The sequence below is a fragment of the Rhinolophus ferrumequinum genome, chromosome 13, assembly GCF_004115265.2.
Source record: "Rhinolophus ferrumequinum isolate MPI-CBG mRhiFer1 chromosome 13, mRhiFer1_v1.p, whole genome shotgun sequence".
NCBI lineage: Eukaryota > Metazoa > Chordata > Mammalia > Chiroptera > Rhinolophidae > Rhinolophus > Rhinolophus ferrumequinum.
In genome coordinates this window covers 41,349,598-41,363,048 of record NC_046296.1, presented here as the reverse complement: position 1 = coordinate 41,363,048, position 13,451 = coordinate 41,349,598, and the positions used below count along the sequence as shown (strand labels likewise).

The window sequence follows — 13,451 nt, the reverse complement described above, 5'->3', positions numbered from 1 at the left end:
AACAAAAGCAAAAATAAACAAGTAGGACTACATCAAACTAAAAAGCTTCTGTACAGCAAGGGAAACCATTAACAAAAAGAAAAAGAAACCTACTGAATGGGAGAAAGTATTTGCAAATCAAGTATCTGATAAGGGATTAAAATTCAAAATATATAAAGAACTCATACAACTCAATAGCAAAAAAGTAAACAACCTGATTAAAAACTGGGCAGAGGATCTGAATAGACATTTTCCCAAGGAAGCCACACAAATGACCCACAGGTACAGGAAAAGGTGCTCAATATCACACTAATCATCAGGGGGATGCAGATCAAAACCATGAGATATTACCTCACATCTGTCAGACAGGCTATTATCAAAAAGTCAAGATGTAAGTGTTGGCGAGGACGTGGAGAAAAGAGAACCCTTGTGCACTGTTGGTGGGAATGTAAATTGGTTCAGCTACTGTGGAAAACAGTATGGAGGTTCCTCAAAAAATTGAAAATATGGTCCAGCATATTTCTTCTGGGTATTTATCTGAAGAAAATAAAAATACTAATTCAAAAAGAAATATGCACCCCCATGTTCATTGCAGCATTTACAATAGCCTAGATGTGGAAATAATTTAAATGTCCATCAATGGGTGAAGAGAGAAGGAAGTTATGGTATATATGTGGAATATTATTCAGCCATAAAAAAGAATGAAATCTTGACAGTTGCAACAGCATGGATGGACCTCGAGGGCATTATGCTAAGTGAAGTAAGTCAGACAGAGGAAAACAAATACCATATGATCTCATATGTGGAATCTAAAAATAAATAAAATTTAAAGACCAAGTTCATAGATACAGAGAACAGATTACTGGTTGCCACAGGTCGTGGATAGATGAATTGTTTTGTTTTTTCAGTTTAAATAAATTGAATAGTAGAAAAAAAAATGATGACCTTTAGGATTTTAAGGCTTTTTTCCTGGTATAAAGAGTGATTTGTCCAAGTTTTTATGTGGTTTGGTTTTGTGTGTAACAAACTCTTAGGAAAACTTCAAACCTTGATTAATGATCTTGCAGAAGTTCAAGGGAAGAAATCATGCAGTGTTTCCACACCAAAGCTTTCAGAAGGCCAGCGCCTCAGCAGCTTGACCTTTGGCTGTTTTCTATCTCGAGCAAGGAGCCCTCCTCAAGTAGTAAAATCTGAGGAAATGAGCAAGATACCATCTAAAGAACCTGAGTTCACTGAAAGAAAAGACACAGAAGGTATTTATGGACTAGAAGAATTTGCTGTGACATTTTTTTAAAAGGAAAAAGCCATTTGCTATGATTAATCCTTATGTAGCTTAATTTTCCTTTTTTTTATTTTTTATTCTTCCATCACTCAAAAGGGTAAATATACAAAATCTGTCTGGATGGTTCATCCTAGGTTCCTTATTTTTTTTTCTTGACAACTTCATGTCTTATGAGAATATTTCTAAAGAATAATACAGCATTTCGCTTTCTGTATCTAGTTATTTTTATATGTTTTATGAGAGTCTTTGCCAGTGATACAGAAGAGAAACTGATTTCCTCTCTCAGTACTTTTTCCTGAATTAGGTAGCAGTGATATGTACAATTAAAAGTTTTAGTTGTACCTACAAGGTAATTGCTTTAACTTTAGTGTTTCAGATTAGAATTATGAACTTTCTATTATTTACTGAAAATATTAAAAATTACCTAATATTAAATATAACGTTGAAAACTGATAAAGAAAAAGAACACTAGGGGACAATTTCATAACTGCTTTGATTTTCCCTTTATTGCTTCATACAGGAAAATATTTACCTAGATGTTCAAACCCTGGACCCGTGTCCAGATTTCTACCCTTCTTTTAGTCTTATAGCCCCTCTAAATTGTGCTTTGTTGTGCAGTTGCTGACTTTGCCACCTAGTATGACCTCTCCCAAGTATTTTATTGAGGCTCGATTTTGTGTCTTCTCTCTTTTCAGTTCCCGATTCCTTCCTCCAAAGAAGAAAAATTATAGCCCTAAAAGTCTATGCTTGATTGTGAAATTCTGAAAACTACATAATGTTTTTCCAATCAGAAGGCTCCTTTGCTACTCCCTTTTATGCTGTTGCTTGCATTTTTTTTTTAATGAGAAGTCATTTTAATTCCTTTCCCACTTTTTAGCAGTCAGTTGAGTATAATAGTACAGCTGAGGTTGCCTGTACTGAAGTTCTTGCTCATTTGCAAATTTAACAAATTGCCTGATACCAAATTGTAGAGTTTGTTTAGTCTCTATTTTCTTAGTTATGAAGATCATATCTACGTTTTTATGTTTTCAAAATTCCTTTTGTACTCTTCAATCTAAATTTTTAGTTTACTGTTTCTGCAGCCAATGGTTTATTCTGTTAATTATGTTATAAACAAAAATAAGCCATATCTAGACATTTTTAAAAGAAAGTTATTCTTATTATATAAACACATTTAGTAGTTATGATTAAACCAAAAGTAGAGGAAGGAAAGCTTTTCTGTTTTCTCAATGGTTTTGCATTTTTCAAGTATTGAAGTTTGTGAACAGAGTTTGTTTTTTAACTATAGCTTTATATTTATGTTTACATTTACTTATGATAATTTTGAAATTTAGTTGAAAGAGGATTGTCATTTTCTTTGCTTCTAAAATAGAATTAATGTTGTTCTTTTTTTTTAGTAGCTGCTTTCTTTGATAGTCAGCATTGCCCGTTTTCACATTTTGCTTCTTTTATTATGTCTCTTTAGACTATTGTCATTTTCCCCCCAACATATTTATTTGTAAAAAGCACTTTAATTTTGATACTATTCTGTTTAAGTGTTAGGTCTCCATGTTTTACATAATGTTTATAGTTACCAAAGTTGGGTTTAAAAAAGACATACAACTACAAAAAGATAATGTAAATTAACTATTCTTACAAAAATTCCAGTTTTCACAATGTAGTTACATAAAGCTAAATGTACAGAAAGATTATATTATTAAAGGCAACATGCCACTATGATGTATGTTTTTCTAGAAATGGAAATTCCAGAAAAGTCTGTCGATAACCAAATTCAAGGAAACCACCAAGGTCAGAGAACGTTGTGTCAAACCCCTTGTGTCTCAGACCAGAATCAGAAAACAAGAACAAGCTGTGTAACAGATGGTGGTATATCCCAGAATTCTGGGGCTCCAGTGAGTGACTGGAGTTCTGATGAGGAAGACGGGAGCAAAGGAAGATCCAAATCCAGGTACACGTCCACCCTTTCAAGTCACACCTCAGAGGAAGGGGTCCAGTGTAGCAGAATGGGCAGTGAGACGTATTTGACAGCATCTGATGACAGCAGTTCTATATTTGAAGAAGAGACTTTTGGCATAAAGAGACCAGAGCACAAGAAGTTGTATTCTTGGCAACAGGAAGCACAATGGAAAGCTCAGAATAGTTCTCTCGGAAAAGGAAACTGTGAATCAAGGAAAAAGGAGCATGATAGTTCCTCAGATGAACTGAATAAGAAATTTCAGTCTCAGAGACTGGATTATTCATCTTCATCAAGTGAGCCCAACACCCCAAGCCCTATTTTGACCCCAGCTTTGACGCCAAAGCATCCGAACCTACTCCCTGGAAAAGGAACACAATTAGTGCCTTCATCAAATCTGCCACCCCCAAAGTTAAGGATTCCTAATGTTTTCAGTATAAGTGTAGCACTGGCCAAAAGACATTTAAGCCAGCCACAGTTAAGTTCCGATAGGATGTTTGGTACAAACAGAAATGCTATAAGCATGATACGACCACTGAGACCTCAGGAAACAGATCTTGATCTAGTTGATGGCGACAGTACAGAAATTTTGGAGAATATGGACACCAGTTGTGATGATGGATTGTTTTCCTATGACTCTCTGGAATCCCCGTGTTCAGATGACCAGGAACCCTGTGACTCAGCAAAGAAAGCGGCTTGCAGCAAACCTCCAACTCCTCCTCTGCACCGTTTTCCCTCCTGGGTAAATTATATTGCTCTGTGCAACACATGCATGCTCGTTTTTTGCTAAACACTCATTTTCAGGTTTTACTTTACTTCTTTTCTGTTTCTTTTCAAATCCAGCTTTGTTCTGACAATTCCGTTTTCAGAATTTCCCTTTCTCTTTCCCACTGAGTTCTGAATCAATTGAGAAATAAGACAAGGATAAGACAGATAAGAGATCAAAATAGTATTGTTATTACTGATAAAACTGATTTTAGAGAATTGGTGGGCAGAGGAGCTTTCCAATACTGGACATTGGAATTAACTATATTTATACACCAGGTAGCACTGGACCACCACAGACTTCTGTCGGTGAGTCCCTAACCCTCTAAAATGTACAACCTAGAGCAAGAATAAATGGTTGTTTCCTGCATGCAGCTACTTGTCAAGAGAAAGGACAAAGGAAGATGCTGAGCTCTGCATGTCCAGTTTCTCCTTCTAAGCTTACCAACCACATTAAGCCACTCTTCCACCTTGGGGAGGAGAGAGTGAATGGTTGGAGACAGATCAGGAGTGTTCAATAACTGGAGCTCCCTCTATGTGGAAGGAAACATCAGGAGTGGGGAAGAAAGGTTCCTCCTAATTGTGTAATACTTTCGGGTGAATTCTTGACCAGGACACTTAACTGTGGTAGGTCATTGGTTTTTTCCAACTCAATCATTTACTTGACTGGCTTTAAGAGAAATTTAATTTTACTCTTGATGAGCTTATAAATCCGTTGTTTTAACTGAATGCATTTTCGTATATATCCAGAATAGATTGAAATTTCTTCCATTGAAACATTAACCATTAGTACAATAATTTCCCCATCAATTTTGTGATTCTTCTTAGGAATCACAAGATTAAAAAAAAAATATTCTTCCTGTATTTGAAACCAAGTGGAATAGTGGAATGATCAGTTTTGTGGATTTAAGTTTTCCTTCATATATTGACATAATTTAACCTTTGGCCTCCTGAGAAACATTTGGGTTGCAGGACTTTTTGGTTTTCAAAATCATCTTCTGCTATTATTTTTTTTATTTAGAGACCAATGTAATTTAAGCAAAGTAAGGCAACCATATTTTCCTAGTATAAATTCAGACCTTAAGACGTGTCTGCTCTTATTTACTTTTCAGAAGAGTATTTTCTTGCAGTGTCCACATGAAACCATCCACAGTTTATTACTAAATTCTGGATATTTTTTTAAAAGTGGATGTTACTGGCATGCGAACCTCTGGAATTCCAATTATGTTACCCTTTAGGCAGCGAGGAGTTGAAATTTTTGCTTCTTTTATTATGTTGAGATTTTCAAAGATTTAGGGTATGCTTTTAAGTTTGTTTTAGTTGGCAAACCATATTACTACTTTTTTGCCTTTCTCGTTTCTTCTCATCTTCTGAAGCTATTCAGTCCTGAAAAACTAGTATTGCTTTTCGAAAACCTTTTAGCAAACGGGCCAAGTTTGAGGTTTTATTTCTATTTATTGGGTATTTTCAGGTTTCAAGGAAAAGAGATGTATTTGAGTTACCTCAATTTATGAGAGTTTATTTTAAGGATTTTTAAGAATTTAAGACATAGTCTGTCCTTATTGAACTTGAATATCACTCAAAATACAATAGTCACTCTAGTGGGACGACATGTGATGATTCAGCTCTTTCAAAACAGGTGATACCCATTGCCCCTGGTCCAGGGGCTCAACTTGTCTTCCTCTCCTGTCTCCAGCGACTCTCTGCTTCTCTTGCTACGGCTAAGTACTCTCCTCCACTCCTCCACTCTCTCATGGCTCCTAACTGCCTCACAGCTCCCGCTTACTGCCTGATGTTCATGTCTTTCTGTTCTGCCCACTCTGCTGTATGTCTCTCTTGTGTGTATCTCACAATCACACTGTCAAAGAAACTGCATCTGAATCATTGTCAGCCACTCTTCAATCTAAAATGGTTCAGGTAGTTAGAGACCTCATGCCCGTTACCTCACAGGCCACTGGCTAGCACAGTCCTGAACAGGACTGCCTCAGTTGTCCATGTGCCCTGGTCCAGACACCTGTGTCCATATTAGATGCATTACAAAGTTTAGGACATGGTGATCATTAGAACAATCTGGAGTCCCTTTTCTCGTAGGGGGAAGGCCTGATAGCCTTTTTAGTACTCATTTCAGAGATCTCTTTTAGAGAGGAAAAGGCAGCAAAATAACAGCTTGCTTTTGGAACAAGATAATTATTACAAATTTTATTGCAATTCTCAAATTGATCTCAGGTATTTCTTCTACTTCATTGAAATATGAAAGTGATAGCAATTTAATGCTCCTCTACCTGTGATTTCTGACACTAAGTTTTTTATTTCTCTTTTCTTCAAACATATTCTAGAATGGTAGAATATTAAAGGTAAGATTTATGTATAGTCAATGATTACAAATGGTTTCTGGCTTGGTAGACTAGTAAAGGTGGTGTGTGTGTATAGTCAGTGATTGTGAATAAGCTTTCCCTTACTTTTTTTCCTATCTCTTTAAAAAATTTAAAATACTAAGCAAAAATTTTGGAACAAAGGTAAATAATGGAATGACTAATGGATGGAAAAAATTTGTGCAGTGCTATTCAGTGGCATATTTTAGTTGAAAGTTTTATAATAATGCTGTATGCTAGTGAATATTAAGTGAAGAACAAATGAAAAACATGTGTATTGAAAGTAATCATTCTTTGCTTTAAATATCCAGTTAAAATCTCTCTTTTACCTTAGGAAAGCAGAATTTATGCTGTAGCGAAATCAGGCATTCGAATGTCTGAAGCCTTCAATATGGAGAATGTTAATAAAAGTAAGTGAATTTGCATGCTACAATATAGATGAACCTTGAGGACATTATGCTAAGTGAAATAAGCAGTCACAGAAACACAAATACTGTATGATTCCACTTATATGAAGTCTCTAAAGTAGTGAAATTCTTAGAAACAAAAAGTAGAATGGTGGTTACTAGTGGCTGGGGAAAGCGGTGAAAAGGGAGCAGTTGTTTCGTGGGCATACAGTTTCAGATTTGCATGGTAAAAAATGTTCTGAAGAGCTGAGTCACAACCCTGTGAACATGTTTAACACGAACCGAACTGTGCACTTAAAAATGGTTAAGACGGTAAATTTTATGTTATGTGGGTTTTTTTACTACAATAAAAATGTTTAAAAAACATAAGTGATTTTGTACTGCCATTTCACTAGCCAGGAACTTCCTAAATATCTAAAGTAATTGGAATAAATAGAATTATGTAAACTTTTAGAAAATTATTTCTAGGATTGCTGATTTATATTTTTAATTTGAAATTCATGTTACTCAGTATAGGGGCACATATACATTCAACTCTCACGTAGAGAGTACTTCATTATGTTTTTACCTGAAAGATGCTAAAGCAAAGAAACGACGGCGTTTCAGCTGTTTAAAGTAAAATCATTGGTCTCTATGTTCCCGTTTCCCAGAGTTTAAAATGCATTCCTCCTTTCCTTCTTTAAGAAATTAGTCTAGGGGCAAGGCATGCCCATTATAAAAAGTAAAACCAAACAACAGAGAACTGTCTGGAATAGAAAGAGACATTTTCCTGTGGTTCCTTCTACTCTCCTGCTATCCCCTTCCCTATCCCACCACTAATTCATATCTCAGAGGTAACCACTGATGTTCTCTTTCTTTCCAGCTATCTCATGTTCTTACCATTTGGGAAATTATATTTAACCTTTCAATATGAGGTATACCTGATAAAGGCTGATGATATGTTAACACCACGTCAATAATAGGACTATGTGTAGTCAGAGACTATCTTCACTGGGGACTGTGCACTGAACCAGTCAGTTGGTATTTATACTTATTTCTGCCCAGCCTGCGCTGGATGGAGCTGCCATAGAAATTAAAGCTCTGATCCTTACTCCCAAATTGCTTACAGTCTGGTTAGGGAACTAGCACACGTGAGGAAGTAATGAACCATGGAAGAGTGTGTACTCCTATAATTAAATCTGCAAATGCCATAGTTCTTAAAGTAGACTATGTAACAAATAATTGTGTATTGATCCCATTTATCTTTTAATTGGAAATTTTGTTAATTCACATTCATAAGAAATAGACCCAAGTGCTAGGTAGAAAGTGTTTTTTACCAAATCATTTTGTTTTCTGTTTCAGATTCAGTTGCAGTGCTTTCCTATACCACATCAGGACTTTATACATCTCTGATATACAAGAATATGACAACCCCAGTGTATACAACTTTGAAGGGGGTAACTCATTATTGTCAATGTTAAACGTGTGGTTTTCTTCATGATGGATCAAGAACATTGTTGGTTCAAGCTCCAGATTCCATTCTTGTCACTTTACACAGATTCTCCCTTTCTAGGGAGGGAGGTTTAGACGTGCACACTAATATATCATGAAAAGAGAAGAAATGGAAAGATCTGGAGAAGATATTTATTCTTATCAGAGGTCTGAGTCCATTTTTGTTCTGTCCCGTGTGACACTCAACCCCCCTCCATGGCTGTTAATTGTTTAAAGGAAGCATATGATTAATGATGTAATGAAAACTTCTACTTTAGAAAGATCTTTTTATCACTGCCTGGGTTCCCTTCCCTAGTTCGAAGTATCTAATTAAAATAAGTATCGTCAGGTATTCACGGCCTTATGTTTTCAGGAATCTTTAATAACTGGCAAGTGCCTTGCTAATTTGAATTTGGAACTTAGCAACATGACTGGTAATGGCAAAATATGTTATTGTATTCCTTTAAAAAAATCTTATTGTATGACGTCGTCTGGTAAAACATTCTATATCTAAAGACAGAAGTGACTTTAGAGATGTACACAGGAAGGCTGTTCTGCTTTTCTTTAGAAGGCAACCCAAATAAGCAGCAGCCCGTTCTTGGATGACTCGTCGGGGTCAGAGGAAGAAGATAGTTCCAGGTCAAGCTCCCGGACTTCCGAGTCAGACACACGCAGTCGGAGTGGGCCAGGCAGCCCCAGAGCCATGAAACGAGGTGAGGGAAAGTCTCAGGCATACAGACAGCTCCAAATAATTCGGAATGTGGAATAGGAATTTTATCTCCATAATAGGATTAAAAAAAAAAAATCTAAAGTACTTGTTCCAAACCACAGTGAAAAGAGAATTTGCCCAGGACTAAGACACTTATATTCTCTTTGGGATTCCTGATAAGCCGTGGACTCTTTGTTGTTTAACCTTATCTTGTCTGAGATCACTTTATTATGGGAATAACATGAGGTACCTGGCTAACATGAAGTTTCTCTTTTATAGTTCCTGTGTAGCATTTTGGATAATTTATGGGATAGACTTATTTCAGCTAAATTTGTTCCACTGCTAAATGGCAGAAAATACATCGAAAATTTTGGAGGGTAATCTGATATAGTAAGATGGAAACCAATAAAAAATTTACTCTGAATATGTTTCTGGTTTTTAGTGGACTTTGAAGAAATTTTTGGCATAGGTAGAGATTACAAAGAGATCTCATCACCCTAAAATGATGTCTGTATTTACAAAAGCCTTTAATGCATCATGACATATCTGTAGATTTTCAAACTGTGTTCCATGGAACCCCTAGGCACTCCCAAATCCCTCAGCTTCAACTGGAGCTGTTCACCTTTCATAGATTTAGTAGTTTGGGCTTCCAATGGTTTCTGCTCTTACCTTGACCCCCAATAGCTAGAATCAAGTTATATCACACTTTTGCTCAAAAAACCACAAGGACTCATAATGGCGAGAAGGTGCTACGTGGTACTTTTAGGTCTTTCCTTATCTTCTTTTTTCTCCTCCTTTATTCAGCGCTGGCCACTCCGCTGTTGCTAGAACATCCCAGGGGTGCTTTTATTTCAGGCCCTTTGCACTCGACTTGGTTGTTTCCTCTACTTGGTATCCTTCACCCAGATGTCTAGATGGCTAACTCCCACACCTCCTTCAGCGATTTGTGCAAACACTGCCTTCTCGATGAGATCAACCCTGACCAACCATCCACATGCAGTCCTTTGCTCTCCTCCAACTGCTGGATTTTTAAAATTCTCTTCAGTCTGCTCTATGTGTTATTCTCACATGACACTTACTGCCTGGTTTTTGTCCATCTCCCCTGACTAAAATCTGTGTTCCATGAGGGCAGAAATTTTTCTGTTTTGTTGTCTGTTCTATTCCTAGCACCTAGGATAGTGCCTAATGTACACTGGCCCTGGGGCTGGGAACATTCGTGTAGACTATGGCATATGTTTTATATATGTAAAAATGACTATGCTTGTAATCCTCCTTGGAGAGTTGCATGATAGTCCTTACCCTTTAGTTCTGTTTTCTGTTTTAAAAGTTCTTCGTGGCCAAAGGCATGAGAATAAATCTGGTGCGGGAAGGTTTATGATATAGAAATAGCTGTATTCCTTAGATTTCACAGCTGGCTTTTGGACCACCCAATTATTAAATATTGACCTGATTTATTTCTTTGTTCATCCAGGTGTGTCTCTCTCTTCTGTGGCTTCTGAAAGTGATTATGCTATTCCTCCAGATGCTTACTCCACAGACACAGAATACTCACAGCCAGAGCAGAAGCTCCCTAAAACTTGCTTGTCTTCCAGTGATAATGGGAAAAATGTAAACACTGCATCAGGTTTTTTAAAAAAATAAACCAACAAGCAAACATTAATGAATCCATTAGTTTGAGCCTCCAAAAGGAAACTTAAATAATTTTTTAAATCTCTTTTTAATTAGGAGCCACTGGAAAAATCTGGCTATTTATTAAAAATGAGTGGTAGAGTCAAGACTTGGAAACGGAGGTGGTTTGTTCTTAAAGGTGGTGAATTACTTTACTACAAATCTCCGGTGAGTGCAAAGTGCTTACTATTTACAACTGAATTCGTCAAACTAGAAATCAAACTCCTGACTGATTTTCTTCCCTGTAATGCAATTAATTATGCAAAGCATTTCTTATTGCTACTATTATAGGTAATCATGTTGCATTTGGTTTTCTTCCTTTTATACAGAGTGATGTAATTAGAAAACCCCAGGGCCATATTGAACTTAGTGCATCCTGCAGTATTTTAAGAGGAGATAACAAACAAACAGTTCAGGTACTTTAAAAAAAAACAAAAAACTGTTTCTTTTTTTTTTTTTTTGTATCATGCAAAATTAAATTCTCAATTATCCAAGGTGACAGAGAGGAGATTGGATGAGTCAGTGTTTCATTAACTTTGGGTTAAGTTTAATACTCAAAAATGTGTGAAACCTGAGGACTTGTTAGTGAAAACTATGATATAAGCTAAGTTTGTGTTGAGTAACTCCCTATTACAATCCTTTTTCCTTTATCTCTTACACTATTGTTTCCCTGTACTTAACTATGTATTCTCAGCTCTCAAACTGTCTAGCTATTTTAGGGGAGGGTTATCTGATAAATGAATTCCCAATATGACGTTAGTAGTTTAATGTACTATTAAATTCGGGAGGGTTTACATTTTAACACAGAACCAGAAAATGGCAGTTCTATAAACTATAGATGCTATAACACGTACATGGGAAAGCTATTGGTGAGCAGAGGGGCTGTACTATACTAGTTTCCACCAGGTCACACCATAGAGGTAGCTGCTGCCCATTTCACCCACGCATAGGCCAGTCTTACCAGAAACCTGTTAAATTTAAAAATGCAGGCTGCTGAGATAGCTTGGTATATGTAATTAAGTCATTTAATTATCATGAAGTGGTTAAAATATGCTAAATTACTTATGGAATCATTTATTTAAAACCTGGGAGTCAAGATGTATTACTACTTAACATGTTGTTTTTTTCCATGTTAAGTAGTAATGTTTGAAGAATTGACAAGGAAATGCTAATAATCCTGAACCTTCAGAGTTTGCTTCCCTATCTCTTTCTCATCCCATTCTAGTTGACCACTGAAAAACACACCTACTATCTGACTGCAGATTCTCCCAATATATTGGAGGAATGGATTAAGGTGTTACAGAATGTTCTTCGAGTTCAAGCTGCTAACCCACTTTTCCTGCAGCCTGAGGGCAAACCAACAGTGAAGGGACTGCTCACTAAGGTAGGGACTTTATGCATATAGCAGGTCCCAGGTAATGGAATTAGCCCCACTGCTCATGAAAAGTGGGTGTCAGAGAATATAGATACTGAATATTTATATCATCTTGGAGTGTTTTAAGTATGATACCAAAGACCAAAACCATAAAGAGGAAAAATGACAAGTTTGACTACTATACACAAAAATGTAAATTTTGTTACTCTCAAAAATGCTCTAAGCAGAATTTTTAAAAGGGAGATGAAAAGTTTTGAAAAGGTATTTGAAACATCTGAAAACCGAGTTTTTCTAATCAGTAAGGAAAGGATAAATACCAATGGGGGAAAGGAACACAGGACACAAAGGGAGGGAAGTAGAGCTAGTAGAGATAAGAAATACAAATGATCAGAAAGCATCATTGGAAAGAAGTTTTGCTCTCACTAATTTCTTAAAAAGCACAACTTGAAAGAATAGATATTTTTAAAAATCTGGTCAAAGAGGGGACATTTTTTAACATTATGAAAAACAGTACTGACACAAATTAAGAAATCTGCTAGTGAGAGAAATCTGCTAGGAGGCAATTTGGTGATGTCTTGGCCAAATTGTTTACTCAGTAGATATTCTTGAAAGAACAAATGAGTAAATGAATATTAAATGTTTTAAAAACATATATACATGCTCTTTGATCCAGTAATCTCAGTCCAAGAAATTTATGCTTAAGAAATGGTCTTAATTTGCAAAGATGTGAGCATAAAGCTGTTCATCACAACATAGTTTATTTTTCCTGTTTTTAAAAAATAAGCTATAATAGCATGGGCTGAAATGCAGATTCTAAATCTAGACTTTGATAAGTTTTGACAGATATTTACTGTCACTCTATCAAGATATAGAACATTTCCATTACCCCAGAAAGATTACTTGCATGGCACAGTTTATAATAATAGAAAAATATGAATCAACTTTAATGTAGAGTAGGGGGTAGCTTAAATAAATGTTTATATAACAGATCATGCTTTACTATGCAGTCATTTTAAATGGTTTAAAACAATATTTAATGTTATAGAAATAGGATGTATTATTGGATAACAAAACAAGTAGAGGTCAGTATTATAGTCACTCTACACATACTCGTATACTATAGAGTGACTGCAATATGTAAAAGCACAACTTTTGTTAAACGCATTCATAGAAAAATGAATGGTCGAATGGTCAGTTTACTAAGGTATCTTGACTACCTCTACGTGATTTTATTTTTGCTTAGTTCTGTTTTCTAACTTTTTTAGAATGAGTAAGTATTGATTCATGCTAAGATAAATGTTATTTTAAAATTTTGAAAGTCCAGTTGGTTTTGACAGATATTTACTGTCACTTTTAGAGAAATAACAAAGTATTACACACAAAAATAACCTCTGCATACTCATCACTCATGTGCTTTGTTTATGTAAGAGGTTAAAAATATAGATGTTGATGAGCTATGCCACCATGTCA

At 35.9% G+C, this 13,451-nt stretch overlaps 1 protein-coding gene across 5 annotated transcripts in view; it reads left to right on the top strand.

Moving 5' to 3' along the window:
- PLEKHH2 (pleckstrin homology, MyTH4 and FERM domain containing H2) overlaps window positions 1–13,451 on the top strand; it is an 89,083-nt gene that overhangs the window by 31,785 nt on the left and 43,847 nt on the right. For 4 of the 5 annotated variants that reach the window (XR_004424850.1, XM_033125225.1, XM_033125223.1 and 1 more), the window contains 9 exons: window positions 1,047–1,232; window positions 2,996–3,957; window positions 6,687–6,762; window positions 8,101–8,195; window positions 8,798–8,942; window positions 10,410–10,546; window positions 10,664–10,774; window positions 10,936–11,022; window positions 11,832–11,990. Coding sequence is in view for 4 of the 5 variants with exons in the window: in XM_033125225.1 (XP_032981116.1) it covers window positions 1,047–1,232; window positions 2,996–3,957; window positions 6,687–6,762; window positions 8,101–8,195; window positions 8,798–8,942; window positions 10,410–10,546; window positions 10,664–10,774; window positions 10,936–11,022; window positions 11,832–11,990 (1,958 nt within the window). In the remaining variant the exon portion in view is untranslated. The remainder of the gene's footprint in view (window positions 1–1,046; window positions 1,233–2,995; window positions 3,958–6,686; window positions 6,763–8,100; window positions 8,196–8,797; window positions 8,943–10,409; window positions 10,547–10,663; window positions 10,775–10,935; window positions 11,023–11,831; window positions 11,991–13,451) is intronic. The other variant, XM_033125226.1, reaches the window with a different exon arrangement.